General features: G+C 46.4%; 1 protein-coding gene across 6 annotated transcripts in view; it reads right to left on the reverse strand.

Annotated features, from left to right (window-relative positions):
• The window catches only part of camk2b1 (calcium/calmodulin-dependent protein kinase (CaM kinase) II beta 1), a 68,172-nt gene that overhangs the window by 13,017 nt on the left and 38,378 nt on the right, over nucleotides 1-16,777 (reverse strand). For 5 of the 6 annotated variants that reach the window (XR_014570370.1, XM_083784111.1, XM_083784109.1 and 2 more), the window contains 7 exons: nucleotides 16,489-16,611; nucleotides 16,144-16,227; nucleotides 14,974-15,016; nucleotides 13,609-13,704; nucleotides 8,968-9,005; nucleotides 5,750-5,818; nucleotides 1,895-1,939 (listed from right to left, as the gene is read on the reverse strand). Coding sequence is in view for 5 of the 6 variants with exons in the window: in XM_083784111.1 (XP_083640237.1) it covers nucleotides 1,895-1,939; nucleotides 5,750-5,818; nucleotides 8,968-9,005; nucleotides 13,609-13,704; nucleotides 14,974-15,016; nucleotides 16,144-16,227; nucleotides 16,489-16,611 (498 nt within the window). In the remaining variant the exon portion in view is untranslated. Of the gene's footprint in view, nucleotides 1-1,894; nucleotides 1,940-5,749; nucleotides 5,819-7,424; nucleotides 7,461-8,967; nucleotides 9,006-13,608; nucleotides 13,705-14,973; nucleotides 15,017-16,143; nucleotides 16,228-16,488; nucleotides 16,612-16,777 lie in introns of all 6 variants that reach the window. The other variant, XM_083784112.1, reaches the window with a different exon arrangement.

Raw genomic sequence — 16,777 nt, forward strand, 5'->3', positions numbered from 1 at the left:
GGCACACAACTATGGCACACACCAATATCTTGAAAATGAAGCCTGGAGAAAACAATGGGAAGAAAAAGAACAGTGAACTTGAACCCCGTGTCTCTAGCTATGTGCTCTGTATTTAGCCTCTGGTTTCCAATTAGCAGACTAAATGGGCCTAAAATTCCCCCCTGCATGGAGAAGCAAGACGCGTTGACCTCAATAGAAGCGCGTGCGCACACACACACACACACACACACACACACACACACACTTATCAAGTATCTTGCCTGAAAAAGCATGCAGGACGCAGGAATAGAAACTCACACCATGCTAGGATAATCAGTTGTACCCTGTAGTGGCCTGGGTACCACACTACCAGGACCACGGAGGACTATTGAAGCTGCCATGTCCTGGTTGTCAAATCTCGTAGTATTGCAAGACTTGTGCATTTAAAACGCTGCTATGCATGCTTGTATATCGTCTGAAGCGCTAGTGCGCCTGCACTAACGTTAGTGTCAACTCAGGAAGTAAAGTGTACTTTACTACTTACGCATGCTTCATGTGCTGGTTGAGCAACTTCATTGAAATGAATAGGTGGGGGGCGGGGCCACCTCTACTCTAGTTTATATATAACCCTATGGTGGCTACCCAGGAGTCCTGAAAGATGGGAGTGCAGTGATTTGTGTATATTTTCCAGTTTTTCATGTGTTTATGAGGTGACAGTACTTCATTAGATCCCTTAGTGTGGTTGTTATGTGCAATGATGTCTTCCCTTTGCAATTAGGGCTTCTTCCTGGAGGCTGAAACCTTGACAGTCAAACGTGCCAATGAAATAAACCGTGATATAGTGACATCACAATATCATCCAATTATCATACAACAACAGCTGTAGGTGCAGCTTCAGTTCAGGTGGATCACCACCAGGCAAACCAGGAAAACGTATTGAACTGGTGGGTGTGTTCACATAAAAACAACATTTTAACAAATACTGTACACTTTTGTACAAAATTCTTCCTCCTTATATAACCAGTAAGATGCCCTGTGGGCGTGCACGCATCCGCCTGGGTGACGGCAGACTGCTGGGCGAGCACTGGCGCTTTGGCATGGGGGAGTCAGATCAACATATGGAATGAATTCTATACTGGCCATATATGGAGCGTGTCTTGAGTGTACAATTTGATGAGGTCAGATCAACATAATGGAATGTCAGACAGGTCAGCTCCATATATGGAGATCTAAGGGTGGCAGCGGGGGCAGTGTCTTGAGTGTACAGGGTTTGATGAGGACCCAGGTATGGCCGGGCCTTCATCATCAGGGATCTCCATCCCTGACGATGAAGTCACGTGTCACGTGATGTCACAAGGCATGACCATATATGGAGGTGTGGGGTGACTGACGGGAAATGCACGTTTTCATAGTAAATGCGACCTGCGGACAGTCGCAAAAATAATCACACCCGTGTGAAGTGAGGGGTGCTTATGGCAAAAATAGCCAATTTGCTCAGACACATACATACGTACATTCTCCATTCATTGTCAATAGCATTTAATGTCTGTGTTAAGATTTAAGATAATAATCTACAATATAGCTCGATATAGGATGGGCTAGCGCCCCTCAATAATACCTGATGATCATGTGGGTGGAAAGAAATCATGGCATCTTGAACACTCAAACTACTCACACTCGCTCTGTGGGCCACTGGGGTTCAATTAGTATGTTTATGAGCCTTAGTTGGACAGTGCAACTAAGTATAAATCAGTCAACACTCATTCACACAGGCTTGCACGCTTGCATCGGTATAGCAGATATCACGCTGAGTGAGTGATGGACGGTAGGAAGGGAGCAATAAGGAGGAGGATGATGATGAGGAGGATGAGGAGGAGAGAGAAAGTCAGGACTGGGGTATTGATGATGAGCTTACCTTCGTCCTGTCGACCGGGTTATGGATAACTGTAGTCTGAGGCTCCTAGAGATAGGAGAGAGGAGAGAGGAGAGGTGGGGTGGGGTGGGGGAGGTGGGGCAGAAGGGAGAAAGTGGGAAAAGAACAGAAAAACGTGACATAATTGTAGAGAATGGACGGCTATCAAGTGGACAAGGAGGGAGCGAGAGAGAGAGAGCAATATCAAAGCTGGATGAAAGAGAGAGATATATACAGTATTAAGGAAAGATGAAAGAACCCTCCAGAGTGAAAGAGTGGGTGGATGGAGCTGAAAAGTGTTGTTTGGAGGTCTGCTAAATCCCAGAATATGCATTTACACACGAACACGCAGAGCCAGAAGAGACACAGCACTAATGCATGGCGCGCACACACACACACACACACACACACACACACACACACACACACACACACACACACACACACACACACACACACACACACACACACACACACACACACACACACACACACACACACACACACACACACACACACACACAGGGCGCGGGTGGAAGACCTTGCCTCCAGCCTGAGTCAGTAGGTCCCTCCGCAGGGGGGGCTGCCAAGGACCCCCAGGCCGGAGGAGTCCTCACCCTGGAGGAGGAGTTCACACCCTGGAGGAGGAGTCCTCACCCTGGAGGAGGAGTCCTCACCCTGGAGGAGGAGTCCTCACCCTGGAGGAGGAGTTCACACCCTGGAGGAGGAGTCCTCACCCTGGAGGAGGAGTCCTCACCCTGGAGGAGGAGTCCTCACCCTGGAGGAGGAGTCCTCACCCTGGAGGAGGAGTCCTCACCCTGGAGGAGGAGTCCTCACCCTGGAGGAGTCCTCACCCTGGAGGAGGAGCCCTCACCCTGGAGGAGGAGTCCTCACCCTGGAGGAGGAGTCCTCACCCTGGAGGAGGAGTCCTCACCCTGGAGGAGGAGTCCTCACCCTGGAGGAGGAGTCCTCACCCTGGAGGAGTCCTCACCCTGGAGGAGTCCTCACCCTGGCTAGAAACCACTTAGCAGGGTTCTACAACGCAGGCAGATGGAGGAATAATGTCACAAGGTGGGACCCCCCTCTGCCCCCCCTGTTATATAACCTGGGGGGCAGAGTCAGTGGCATCACCTTGATGAGGTCCGATTAGGTCAAATCAACATATGGAATGAATTCTGTATTGGCCATATATGGAGCGTGTCAAGATGCGTGATGGACGGACGGACGGACTGACAGGTTTTGCAGGTTTTCATGGTAAACTACGACCTATGGTAGCAAAAAGGGTCAATTGTGGGAGTTTTTATAACCATTAGGGGTCAAAAGAAAGTGGATAAACACGTGTACACAATTCCATAACATTTTTGATGAAAAGGAGGTCTTGAACCCGGAGATCTTCAGATCCAGGTCTTTAGATTAAAAAAGGGCCAAACCACCATACAATTACTCCATACAGCTTGCACAGAACAAGCCAAGTAGTCCGAAGCCAAATTATTGCACCGTTAGTGGAAAATAGCTGTATTTATGCTAGTTTTAATTCTGTTTTGGAAACATTGATGCATGCGTGCAAACCAGACATTGTACATACAGAATTTTTATTGAACTATTCCTTTAGATGCTTAAACCCTATACATAATGTAAATTGTTGACTATATATTACCCCCTCCACACTAAATACCATGCTAATGAGATTAGGGATGCCAGGGGTCATGTGGTTAATGACTTTACTGCAATAGCTTCACTCACAGCACATTAGTGTGCAGGGGCATTTATGCCTCGCATCAGTGACTGCATGCCAATGTCTCTCTGCCATCATCGCCAGAGAGCGTTGTGTGGTCTTAAAGTCAGTGATTTCCAACCTTTGGGCTGTGTTGTGTATTGCAAGTGGGTCCTCAAATAATTGGCAAAACACAAACATTTATTTAGAATTACGGTAACGAAATCACACCCGTGTGAAGTCAGGGGTGCTCTTATCATACATCATCACATTCCGGCCAATCGCTTTTGGCGTCCTCAGCTCACTTTTTATGCCCTCAGCCAAGAAAATCATCGATATGAGGTACACACGCACACACAAAGCTGGCCATGGGAGGGGCTAGCACCCCTCAAAGAATTCCTGGTATTTATCTTTAAAACATTGAAAATGTTGTTTTCAAAGTGATACCAGTAAATAAGAACCAATATTGGTTCCATTAATCCAATCTGGAACCCACTTGTTTGATTGATCATTAAAATAAACATAAGCTAACAATGCATGGGCTGCCGTGGCAGCATCAGATGGGTGGTTGAACCGAAAGGTTGGGAACCTAAATGAAGGCAGGAAGCCATCCTAAAATGCCATTTACTCATGAACAGTCAACTTGAATTACAAGTTTGGTTCTTTCACCAAGAGTGAAAAGGGACAAACTTGTGTTCCACCCTGCCGTGCCTAGTACCCAGTAGCACTTTGGCTTTCACTCTGTCAGTCTTGTTTTAGTCACTGCCGTCTCCTCTTCCATTCCCTGCTATTTTCTGTGCTCTTCAACTGTCAGCCGGTGTATATCAGAGCACGCACGCCTGCCCGCACGCACGCACGCACGCACGCACGCACGCACGCACTCACACACTCACACACTCACTCACACACACCACCCCCCCCCCCCCCCCCGTTCAACCCGGCTCTTAACCTCGCACAGGAAGTGACACCTTCCCGGTGACCAATCATCGGCCAGTTGTCTCCCTGACTATGATGGCGATGTCGTCATGGCAACCATCGCCTGGGGCAACAGGCAGTGGCGACGGCATGGGAGACAATGACAAGAGGGAATAAAGTACCTGGGGGCCTGCAGATGGAGATAGACGGAGATTGCTGGGGGGGGGGGGGGGGGGACTTCGACCGCAGTACGCACGGCCATTTTACCTCACTATGTAGTGAGCCTTCTTTTAGTGTGCATTATGGTTTCACTAGATACTGACGGTCACAACTCGTGTACTTTGTAAAGTAACAAGGTTCCTTTCAATTGTTTCCAATTTTCTGTACTTTTATTTCTCCTCTAAACTAAATCTCGGAAGCAAATATTGTACATTTGACTCTATTTACATTACAATTATTTGACCACTAGTTACTTTATAGATTTAGATTATTATTCAAAACATACATTAACCACTTCAACCCTATACATTTCAGCCATTTGAAAAAAGCCGATCTACAAGCTCACAAGCTTGTACATCTGCTATTTTCAAAAGATTCTTTTTTTAAATACATTTTAAATCTTGTGAAATGGGACCTTCTGCATAACAAGTACTGTCTACTTTTGGTACCAATACTTTTGTACTTTTACTCAAGTCAATTTTGAATTCCAGGGTACAGGGTATTTCAACATTGCAGTATTGATACTTTTACTTAAGTAAAGAATGTGAGTACTTTTTCCACCGCTGTGATCCCCGATGGCGCACGCACAAGCTCTCCTACATGGTCACGCAAAACACTTGCCCACATTTTCACGCACACGCTGAAGCACGGTGGCATAGACGACGACACACACCTGCATACTGACGACTCGCATACACAGACTGGTAAACCTGGGTATGTGACAATACAATTGAAGTTGAAGGGCAGGGGGAGGTTGGAGTGACTGTCACGTTACCAGAACACACCATACAGTATACCCACATGGTCATCACGTAAAACTAAATGTGAAGATATCCCTGTATCATTGGCCCCCTTTGCCAACAGGCAGACTGCCGTGCCCTCGTCTCAGCTGATACACATCCACCAAGACGAGATAAACAAGAGGGACGGCAGATAGGCGAGGTACTGACAAACATGCACAGTTATTACGGGTTATGACAAACAGACACGGGTTATTAGGAGGTAAATACCAGAGCAGGTGAAGGGGTGGTTCCTTTAGGGCTGGTGACTATGCTGTTTTTCGTGCTGTTTGTCTGGGGCTGTGCATGGAGAGGAGAGGACAGGAGATGAGAGGAGTGGAGTGGGGAGGAAAGGGAACACAACAAAAAGGGTGTTAACAACAGGAGGTACCGTTAGGTCAGTGCATTTTGTATGTGTGCATGCACCATGCATGCGTGCTCAGGAGCTCCGTCATTTTGTCTGCAGAAGAGGTTAAATACAGCAAGCATTCACACCGTTCACAACATTCACAGTGTGTTCCTGAGAAGTGACACAAGGGATGTGACAGTATCAGGCCGTTAACGGTGTCTTCCTTCGCTCGGGACTCCAATTCCAATTTCCCGCCGCCATGTGTGGGCAACGGCAAAATCCAGTTTCAAAGCCTGCGTTGAATGTTAATAAGCACAAATCATCAAAGCTGCAGCTGCCATTTGTCATACAGAGTACTGTATATAAGGGGTACTTATAGTACTGAAGGTACAGCACAACACAGTGGTAGCTGAAAGTGATGAGGGCTGAAACCAATGAGAGCTTGGGGACGACAACGGAAGGTACAATGGGGTGTGTGTATGTGTGTGTGTGCGTGTGAGATATTAGACATGGGGTGGATAAACGTCTAGGTTAAGAAAGGGGGGAGAGGGGAGGAGAGGAGAACACACTAAGACATGCTCACAGAATTGCTATGAAGCAGAAGTCAAAGTAAGCTGGCCATAAGCTGACATAAAGATGTGACACACACACACACACACACACACACGGCGAGCGCCAGCCACGTGTTGTGTATCCATGGTGAGGATCACACTTGCAGTGACAAGGGCGGACGGAGGGTGTGAACTGAAAATACTTTCACAAAAAAAACACCTCAAGAATGGGAGCTTGCCACAGTTGTGGACTTCGGTGGCAATGAAAGCCACTAATGCCTCTAAAGGCTGGCTGCAGCACCCCAAACAAGAGACAGCTGTTCCTCCGAGGGGAACATGACCCCCCCCCCCGGTTAAGTACTTATTATAAACCCTGCAGGCTAAGCCAAGGCGACGTTACTCTATAGAAGATGGAGAGCACTCAGGTGGCACAGGGCAAAAGTTAAGCACCTGTCCACCACCTATAGTGTAGTTTAAATCTACCAACAACACGCAGACAGACAGAGACACACACACACACACACACACACACACACACACACACACACACACACACACACACACACACACACACACACACACACACACACACACACACACACACACACACACACACACACACACACACACACACACACACACCTGGGAGCTGACCAGTACGGCCACAGTCTTATACTGTTGGCCACTAAGCAGCTCCAGGGGGAGCAGTTGGGGGTTCAGTGCCTTGCTCAAGGGCACTTCAGCGGTGTTGGGTGAGTGATGACAATCACTTCCCCACACAGATTTTTCCTGCCCGTCCGGGGAATCGAACCGGCAACCTTTCGGCAACAAGGGCACTCCTCTAACCCTTAGAGCCACCGCTGCCCTAGCGCTGCCCTCATTATGTACTCTAAAATTAGGAAAATTAAAGAGAAATGACCCCGTATCCGTATAGGAAGACAATAAGGTGCCAAGTGGAGGACGAGAAGCCGAACTGGTGTGGGTTTAGTGTAAACTGCATGCTCACCATGTAGTGCTGGATGGTTGAGCTGGACTTGCGTTTCTGTCCCCACCCCACCCCCCATTGGCAATGGATGGATGGATGGATTGATGGATGGATTATGCAGGTTGAGTGGATGGATGGTAGAAGGTGAAAGAGACAAGAGAACCAACAGGTGAATGCAGACCATGTGCACTGTGTGCATACACTCCCAGCACAAGGAGCTCCTCCCAAAGAGGATAGACTTCTTCTGATCCTGAAGGAGAGGCGGTAAGCAAGGGAGGAAGAAGCGGAGTCAAGGAACGAGGGGAGGCTGAATGTGGGAAGTCATCAGAAAGAGGAAAGGGGGGGGGGGGGGGGGGGGCGAGAAGAGACAAGGCATTGGCATGGCTCCACAGAGCAGCCAGCAATGAACAGGTATAGAGGTGTTGGTGGTTGGTAGTGTTGCATATTACAAGGCCAGCAAGTGTATGTAAGAGAGAGAGAGAGAGAGAGAGAGAGAGAGAGAGAGAGAGAGAGAGAGGTGCAGATAGAGGATGGAGAAAGACAAGAAAACGAGAGAGGGGAAAGGAGCGGAAAAAGGGAAGAGCGGTGGACGAAAAGTTAAAAATCCTCGGAAATGGTTCGGGGCGAGCGCGTGGGGAGCCTGTTGCTAGGCGATGAGCGCGGCACAGGGGAAGTGAAAGTCTATTTCTGTCGCCCGAGTTTCCAGGGTCCAAACTTGGGAGCTATTCCTGGAACTGGAGTCAGATTCCACACTGAACCCACTGAGGAGAGGGGGAGGGGCAGCCTGCAGACACACGCATGTACGCACACACACAGCCACATCTGCACACTGGGGAGACCTCTCCATATCTGCCGTATACTTCACATCCGCACGCGCACAAGCGCCGAGCTGGAATGGCGGCGAGACGCCGCTCAAATGTACTGCGAACCGAAACGCACGTGCTTTTGGCTCTTCTTTCCTCCGCTCGCCACTGTGCTCAGGGGACATGCGAGGGAGCTGTGCGTGGGATGTGTCAATGCAGTGAGTGTACACAGCTCGCATGTTCGTGCGTGGCTTATTGGTGCGAGATCTTCGCTAAGGACGTGTGCTGGAAATGCGAGGTTAAAGACCGGATGGGGTGAGCAGGAAACGGAAGCAACAAGAAGACGAGAGAGAAAGAGGGAGAGGAGCTGATTGAAAAAATGAGAGGGTTGGAGAGGGGCTGTGGCAGATGGCACCGGTGCTTCATAATGGAGAGATGGAGCAAGAGCTCCCTCCAGAACACCACATCCAAACACACACTCTCAGACGGATGTACCACTGCAAGCTCACACGCGAAAAAAGGCCCAAGCTCACACAAGGCAGCGTGAATATGAATTGTGCAGGTACAGTGAAGCACACACACACACACACACACACACACACACACATAAGAGAGGAGAGCTAGGAAAGGGGAAGAGTTCAAAAGAAACAATTAGGAGGGGAGGAAGAGGAGTTAGGAGGCAGGAGGCAGGAGGAGGGAAAGTGGGTGACCTAAGGAGCAGAGTAGACAAAAGGAGAAAGGGGGAGGGAGGAGACGCTTACCTTGACGTCTGCCTTCTTGTTGAGCAAACTCTTGGCTGCTGCAATGATGAACAGAGAGAGAGAGCGAGCGAGAGAGAGAGAGAGCGAGAGAGAGAGAGGGAATATGTCAGAGATGGACATTTACAATGATAACAGCATACAGTGGCAGCCGCTCAAACACCGTTTTGAACAGCCCGCAGCAACTGCTGCTACACTCTGAAACCTAATTTATACATCGTAGTACAACTGCACTGCTGGTTGAAAAACTGTCCTTTCCGACAAGTGACACCACTGTGTAGTATGTATATGTACGTAGTATGTATATGTACGTAGTATGTATATGTACGTAGTATGTATATGTACGTAGTATGTATATGTACGTAGCTGGCAGGTAACATCCCATAGGCGGGGGGTACGAATATGTACGTAGATGGCAAAGAAATATCAATGCTATTGAACACCCTTTACGTCTGTGTGTCGTTTCAAAATTGGAACCAATGGAAAGTAGTAAAAAACACTTTGGACAAAACCTCTCAACTCCATTGGACCCTCACACTGTCTCCAGCAACCAACTCCACCACCTCTCCCCCTCTCATGCAAGTAATTGACAATATATAAAGTCAACAACAACAACTTTGATGAGGCAGTATTGCTTTGTTTTCAAAATATACGTTTTTTTTAATTTCCTGAAAAATGTATTTTGGAGATAGGTGGTTTCTTCGCGACAGCAGAGGTAATATCTATCCCAGTATTAATTTACTGTAGTGCAAGTTGCACGTCAGACTGGCATTAAGAGAGTGAATGCCAAAGCTTTCTGGAACAGGAAACGTTACTGTCGGGTCACATCATTGCCATGTATAACACAACTGGGCGTAGCTGCCTCATCCGCAGTCTCTCCACCACCTCTATACTCCAGTAAGTGCTTTGTTCTCTAGCTGGTGTTCTGGCTCGCCACCATGACCCCAATGACAGAACCGCCGCAAATATGGCTGCCGTACGAAGCCATCGACGCCCAACAATATACGGTTTGCCTTAACCGGCTCTTTAGGGGAGGATTAGTCTTCAGTCTGCTTTCTAATGATGGGTAATATATGAGAGAGAGAGAGAGAGAGAGAGAGTGTGTGTGTGTGTGTGTGTGTGTGTGTGAGTGTGTGTGAGAGAGAGAGAGAGAGAGAGAGAGAGAGAGAGAGGAAGGAATGAAGCTGCAGACACAGTTCTCCGATTAGCATAATACACATAATCTCTTACAATGAGGGACACAGATGGTCCGCAGGGTGTATGCAAAGACCAGGCTGCTGCAGCACGGACACAGCGGGTGGCCCCCGAGTGGCCCACCCATAGTGGAAAGATTGTGCATACACTACGTAAGACACACACACACACACACACAAATTCTGTCTACTCTGTCTGTATCTCATTGGAGGGCTGTGGGCAGTTCAGAAACCCATCCACCAGTGACATCATCGATGGGGAATTCAAGCTAATAGAAATCCAGGCTTTCTATTCCTGAAAAGTTGCAATGTCAAAAATGAAATATGAAAAAAAAAAAAAAAAAAAACACCTGTGTGAAGTGAGGGGCGCTCCTCAAAAATTGTGGTAATTTATCATGAACATTTAACATTAGTGAGGACCAATTATATGAAGATAGGTTGAAAAGTGGGGAAGGTCCTTTACCACTGACCCCAACACCAGATGCACTACAAGTCTACACATGCAGGAAAACACATGCACACTTTCACCTAGACTGAGTCTGCTCTTACTCGCCTTAATTGACCTACCCACTGCATGGCAATCACACACACACACACACATACACACACACACACAAGTGTACAAATAAAACCAAACACAACGTTGCATTTTGCTTCATTTGTACGCTCTCAAGAGTTAAACGCTGAGGATTGTACTGTGCACACGTCCACAACATTCCTGCATGCAGTAGGTTCCGATCAGCTACCTGCCGCATTCCACGTCGGCTGTGCACCGTTTCTACTTCCTCCCGACTTTCCCAGATGGAAGCCTGAGGTATTTTAAGAAGCGCAGACTGCATTCCACAGTCGAATCACATCCGATCACATCAACCGCCCAGCCATGTTACATAAAACACTATTTCTGGAATTCTGTGCCTATTTTCTCTCTCTCTCTCCCCCTCTTCTCTCTCCATCCCCATCTTACTCTCTTTTATTTCTATATTCAATCGTTTCCCTCTCTTCTCATAGTCCCCGTATCGCCAGCGATGAGGAAGCACGTGGGAATCCGCGGCTCAGAACATGGAGAATGTTCAGGCGCCAATGTTGTGCCCGTGGCTCCTCACTAACCCCAGCCTCCGTTCACTTGACTTGTTGTTATTGAGGAGAGGAAACGGGGTCAGAACATTATCAAGTGCATTCTCTACTCAGCAGGGGAGGGGGAGGGGAGGACTCCGCTTTTACTAACCCATTCTGACCTGAGATCAGATTCTAATGTCTTCTACATCCTGACAGTTTTCATTCTGACCTGAGATCAGATTCTAAAAATGTCTTCTGTCAGTCGCTCTTCGACTTCTCAAAAATATCAGACCTACAAGCTCGTAGCGCGCCACTCGGTGGCGCGCTATGAGCTTGTAGATCTGCTATTTTTAAATAGCTAAAGCATAACATAATGCTAACACCAAAATGGGTTAAAGAGTCAAGGGTCGAGTTAGACTTAGCAGTGTGCCATTGTTGCAGAGCGAATATAGACGAGCTACAAGCTGTTTGCAACACCTCTCACTTTGCGTTGCAAACTTGTAGATCTGCGACCCAGTGACTTTATTTATACGATGTTGATCTAAGTGGATAACGCGCCAGAAGTCAGAGCGCGATGGTTACAACAAGTCATTATAATAGTGTAATAAAGAGATCTCCAGCTCATCTCCATGGTGGAAGTGAATAGAACCAAAGGGTCAAAGTTCACGCAGCTTATAGTTCACAGCCAGGGACTCTTACCTTGCCACGAATTACACGTGAAGCAAGAGGAGAAAGGAGGAAGAGGTTAATGACTAATAAACTAGCAGCTAAAGAAATAAAGACGTATGGCTGCATATACTGTATATGCACACTGAATGCAAAGGCTGCAAGATGGAGGCAAGGATGGGCATGGATTGACATTGATCATCAACCAGCTATGCTGCCGAGCACATTGTCGCTACTCCAAGAACCTCATCTGGCAAGGTTTAGTCTTAAGAGTATTGACCAGCTCTTCGGAAAGGGTGGACGCTGTCTGGTGGTAGGGTTCCTCCAGACATGTTCCTGCACATCAACCCTATAGCGTCCCTCGTATGGAGAAGAACATCCGGCGAATCCACAATTATTGTCTTTTGTTGATGATCCATGAATGTCAATACATGTTCTACTACGCTGTAACTATTTATTTGGATCACAATGGAATTAAGTCCTCTGACTTTTTGTGCAATCGTGATAATTCTGTACTGCACTTTGTGAATTGCATCTTGAAAATATCAAATCAAATCAAATCCCCACAAAGTATATAGGGTTTTTTAAGTGGTTATTAAAGGCCAATACACACTCACATTTAACCTCATCCCCTGTGACGTCCGGGGCGTGTAATGTCTGCGTGCGTGCGTGCGTGCATGTGTGGATACTAGGGGGAGGCAAATGAATATTTGATTGATTGGACCCTTGGTGGAGGCTGAGAGCAGCCCACAGGGGCTATACTTCCACACACAGCTTCCCTGTATTCACTCTCTCCCGTCTACACTGTCATATGACACATTTTTGCAAAAAGAATAACAATTGAAAATACTTTTTGTATGTATGTTGTATATTGTTTGGCAGATTTACCTTAATGGTTATTCTGGTTACCAGAACAGGGATACCTTCCCGAACCCGTGAACATTATAATTATGATTGTGCGTTGTGACATCCAATGACAGCCATTTTTACACATTAACCCATTTAGGCCCGACCTCAATTTAAAAAAAACATCTTCTAAATCCTCAACAATGTTTTAAACAATAAAAGGGGTTCCCGCCCAAAATGGGTTAAGTGTACATTTGTATATGTACACTATGTACACATGTTCGTAAGTATAAATATATATACAATACATATATAGATATATGTATATATATATATATATACAAATAGATACATGAAATACATGAAAAGGCAACCGTTTCATTGTTTTCACTGCATTTCCTGAGAAGCTGCCCAACCTTGCGTCTCTTGCAGTGCTAACCATGCATGCACAACAACGAGTGCCCCATGCAGCATTCACTAACAAGTCCATCCTTTAAGTAACAGTGGGGGTGTGGGGGGGGTCCTTCCTGTATCATTATCCAACAGAGGAAAACAAGAGACAGGGAAGGAGTTGGATGCAGAATGAGTGCAATGAAACACAGAGAGAGCGAGAGAGAGCGAGAGAGAGAGAGAAAGAGAGAGAGAGAGAGACAGAGAGAGAGAGAGCGAGAGAGGGTAATTTCTACAAAGTTCTCTGTAAAGGGTGACTGATGCATGACAGCAGGGAATGATGAGAGGGGAAAATAAGGTGAACTCATGGGGGGTAGCGTGACCAGCCACCACCATGCTCTGAGCTCCCATGCTCCAGGGTGGGTGGGGTGGCGTACAGGGGAAGTGGAGGGGGGACAGACACGCCACTCCCGGGGCGCCGCCGCCACAATACCTTGTTCGACCAGCCCCGCCGCGGTTCCGCTGGCCGCCGCCGCCGCAGCCGCCGCGGCGACCGAGACAGCTGGCGCCGTGGTCGACCTGCTGCCCACTGTTGGTGTCCCGACACCCAGTCACAACACGGAGGGACGCGCAGGTACGTGGCAACCAGAGGGCCAGGGAGGGAGGGAGAGAGACAACAAGGAGAGAAAGGAAGAGAGAGAGAATGGGATACAGAGAGATAGAGGAGGAGAGAGGGATATAGAGAGAGAGAGATAGAGAGAGGTCGGAAACAAATAGTGCCCATTAGTTTGAAGAAGAAGATGGTGTAATTAATACCACATACAGAAAGGTTCACAGTGACAATAAAACAAAAACATAAAATAATAAATAAAGTAGTATCTGAGTGCTATCCAATTTGTTAATGTAATTTATTAAATTTAATAATTGTATTTATCCTTTTGCAACTCTGAGTTTCATTCCTTCGATATCACTACCATCATGCAGTACAGATAAATACTGATGCTGCATGAACCTGCGTGAGCTTGTAGATCATCTATTTTTCAATAGCTAAAGCATAACATAATGCTAACACCAAAAGGGGTTCCCGCCCAAAATGGGTAAAAAAAAGAAAGAAAAGAAAAGTTGACTGCAGAATTTCCTCCAAAGTTCTACCCGAGGACACTATTTGTACTGTTGAGCTATAAGGGACCGATTGTATGAGCAGTGAGTGACTAAATGGCATTTGAACCTTGATGCAATACCTCTTGTCAAACAGTAGTTGTCCTACCCGAGCAGCGAGCACACAGGATATAAACCCACTACAAACACACATATTGTTAGCATAATTATTATGTGTACATAATTAGACTTGGAAATCACTTTTCAGATGTGGTGCTCTAACTTACATTTCGTCTTTATTTTTGGGTTGGTGTTGCAGTCTGTGATTGGCTACCCATTAGCTACCATCAGCAGCATCTACTCTTCCTGGGCTTTTATCAAACTTGTGACAATGTAGAATAGTTTTTTATCTGAATCAATGATCATTTAAAACTCCCTAGATGAGTCGCTGAATAATAGAGTACAATTTCTGAGATGATACACATTAAATTAATATGTCAAACCAGAGACGAATGGTATGCTATAAACTCTCGATCTTAATGGATGTTTCTTACAGTAAGTAGTCATACATCGGTATTGGGCACCACAAAAAGCCAATCTACAATGTCATTACACATTGCATCCACAGCGGGTTGTGAGCTTGTCAATTCCACTATCATACGACTTAGCATAAATTAAGCATATATGTTATGCTTGATTGTCCTAAATATTGCATGCATTGACTGAAACAGAGCGACATGCATTGGTGACTGATGCTTACCAGAGAAGTTCCGAGAAACCAGCATGGTGGTGAGAATGGCCCCCTGGGAGGAAAATGAAACAAAAAACAATAAATACTCAATTCTAAATCAATTAACTGTACCTGCTTTACTGCTGTCAGGGAGATGTTATACCAACAACGCCAATAAAACATGGCTACGGTACTACAGTATTATCTTTTTGAGCGGTGCCTCTGCTCCATTATGCAGCTATGTGTGTCTGCATGTGTGTTGCCGAGCACGGAGAGCTGCAACGAGGTAACTGTCATTTCAGTGTCTACAGTATATGAATACTCAAATGTGCTTTACATGGGGGGCATGAGGAAACAAATAAAACAACTTCATTAGGGGGGAAAAGGAATAAAATCAAAAACTGTCGGACTTCCACGCTTGCTGCATTGCATCGAGGACAACTTGACAGCTTAGTGCTGTGGTGAATCACCGCGAGCCTCCGGTGTACTCGGCGAGACATGTTAAGCTGAAGCAGCTACCATGGAAGCTAACGTTGGTCATATGGATTATGGAACCTTTCCCTCCAATATTGCACACAACCATGCCGTTATCTACGCGTCCATCCGTTTTAAATGTAAATGTCCCATCCACGGAACAAAAGCAAAAACAAAACAAAAACAAAAGCGGCTTCTTCATTCATTGATTCGTTTGGGCTTTGTTGTTGTCTGACTGACGGAGCTGTGGAGTGCTGCTGTGCAGGCTGCTGTACATGCTTCCTGTTTAGTTGCACCGCTCAGTTCACACAGGTGTGATTTTCCTTTACAGAGAGAGAAAGATGAGTAAAGTAATTCTGGAAATCTTTTCTCATTAACCTGTGTAAATACCGTTATATGGGCTGTTAAAATGATAATGGATTGGAAAGGGGCCATTTCAAGATGGATATTATAGTCTCAGAGAGCCAAACAAACTCTCCAGTCTTTTCTGCAAGGCTAAGAGACAATATCACAAACCCTTCTCTTCAGTCGCTGATTTCCAGCAACTGATTGATTCTGCCCCACACAAAATGTGTGTGGAGAGAAATCAATTAGCATAATGACAAAATTGGGGAGAAAAAGGGGTACAAAATATAATAAATGTAATAATAATAATAATTAAAGAAAAACAATAATAATAATAATAATAATAACGAACAAATTAAGACAGCTGCCACGAGCACAGACCTTGAGTTTCCTCCTGGCGTTGAACTTCTTCAGACACTCCACGGTCTCCTGCCTATGCATCATGGACGCCACTGTGGAACGTTGCTGGGAGGGGAGGGGAGGGGTGGGAGACGATGAAGGTTATTCGAGTTAACTTTGCCGGCTGTCACAGAGCACACTACAAAATGTCACTATAATAAATGCAATTTAATAATCACTGTACTTATTGATACATAATTCCTTTGTGTATGTGTGTGCGCGAGCCTGGATCGTATGCCTAAATGAACGTATATGATTTAACATCCATCTCCTTTCCGTTTGTGTCCATGTCTGACAAAGTGGTCGAGGGGGGGGGGGGGCACTTACGCAGACCCATGGGTGTTTCAGGGCCTCCTGGGCTGTGATCCTTTTGGCAGGGTTGATGGTCAGCATTTGGTTGATCAGGTTCTTGGCTTCAGGGGTCACCGTGTCCCACTCTGGGGAAGGGAACTGCAGGGACAGACCTGATTTGAGACATATATGCATGTAGCAGAGAAGCCCTGTCTAAATACCCAACTACCCTTGGTCAGGAGGGATTCCCTGTGGCTGAGTGGTAGATGAATAACTGGATTCAGGTTGCTATACTGTACATCCAACCACGTTACCGTCTTCGGTT

Source organism: Protomyctophum parallelum (genome assembly GCF_964188405.1).
Source record: "Protomyctophum parallelum genome assembly, chromosome: 15".
Classification (NCBI taxonomy): Eukaryota; Metazoa; Chordata; class Actinopteri; order Myctophiformes; family Myctophidae; genus Protomyctophum; species Protomyctophum parallelum.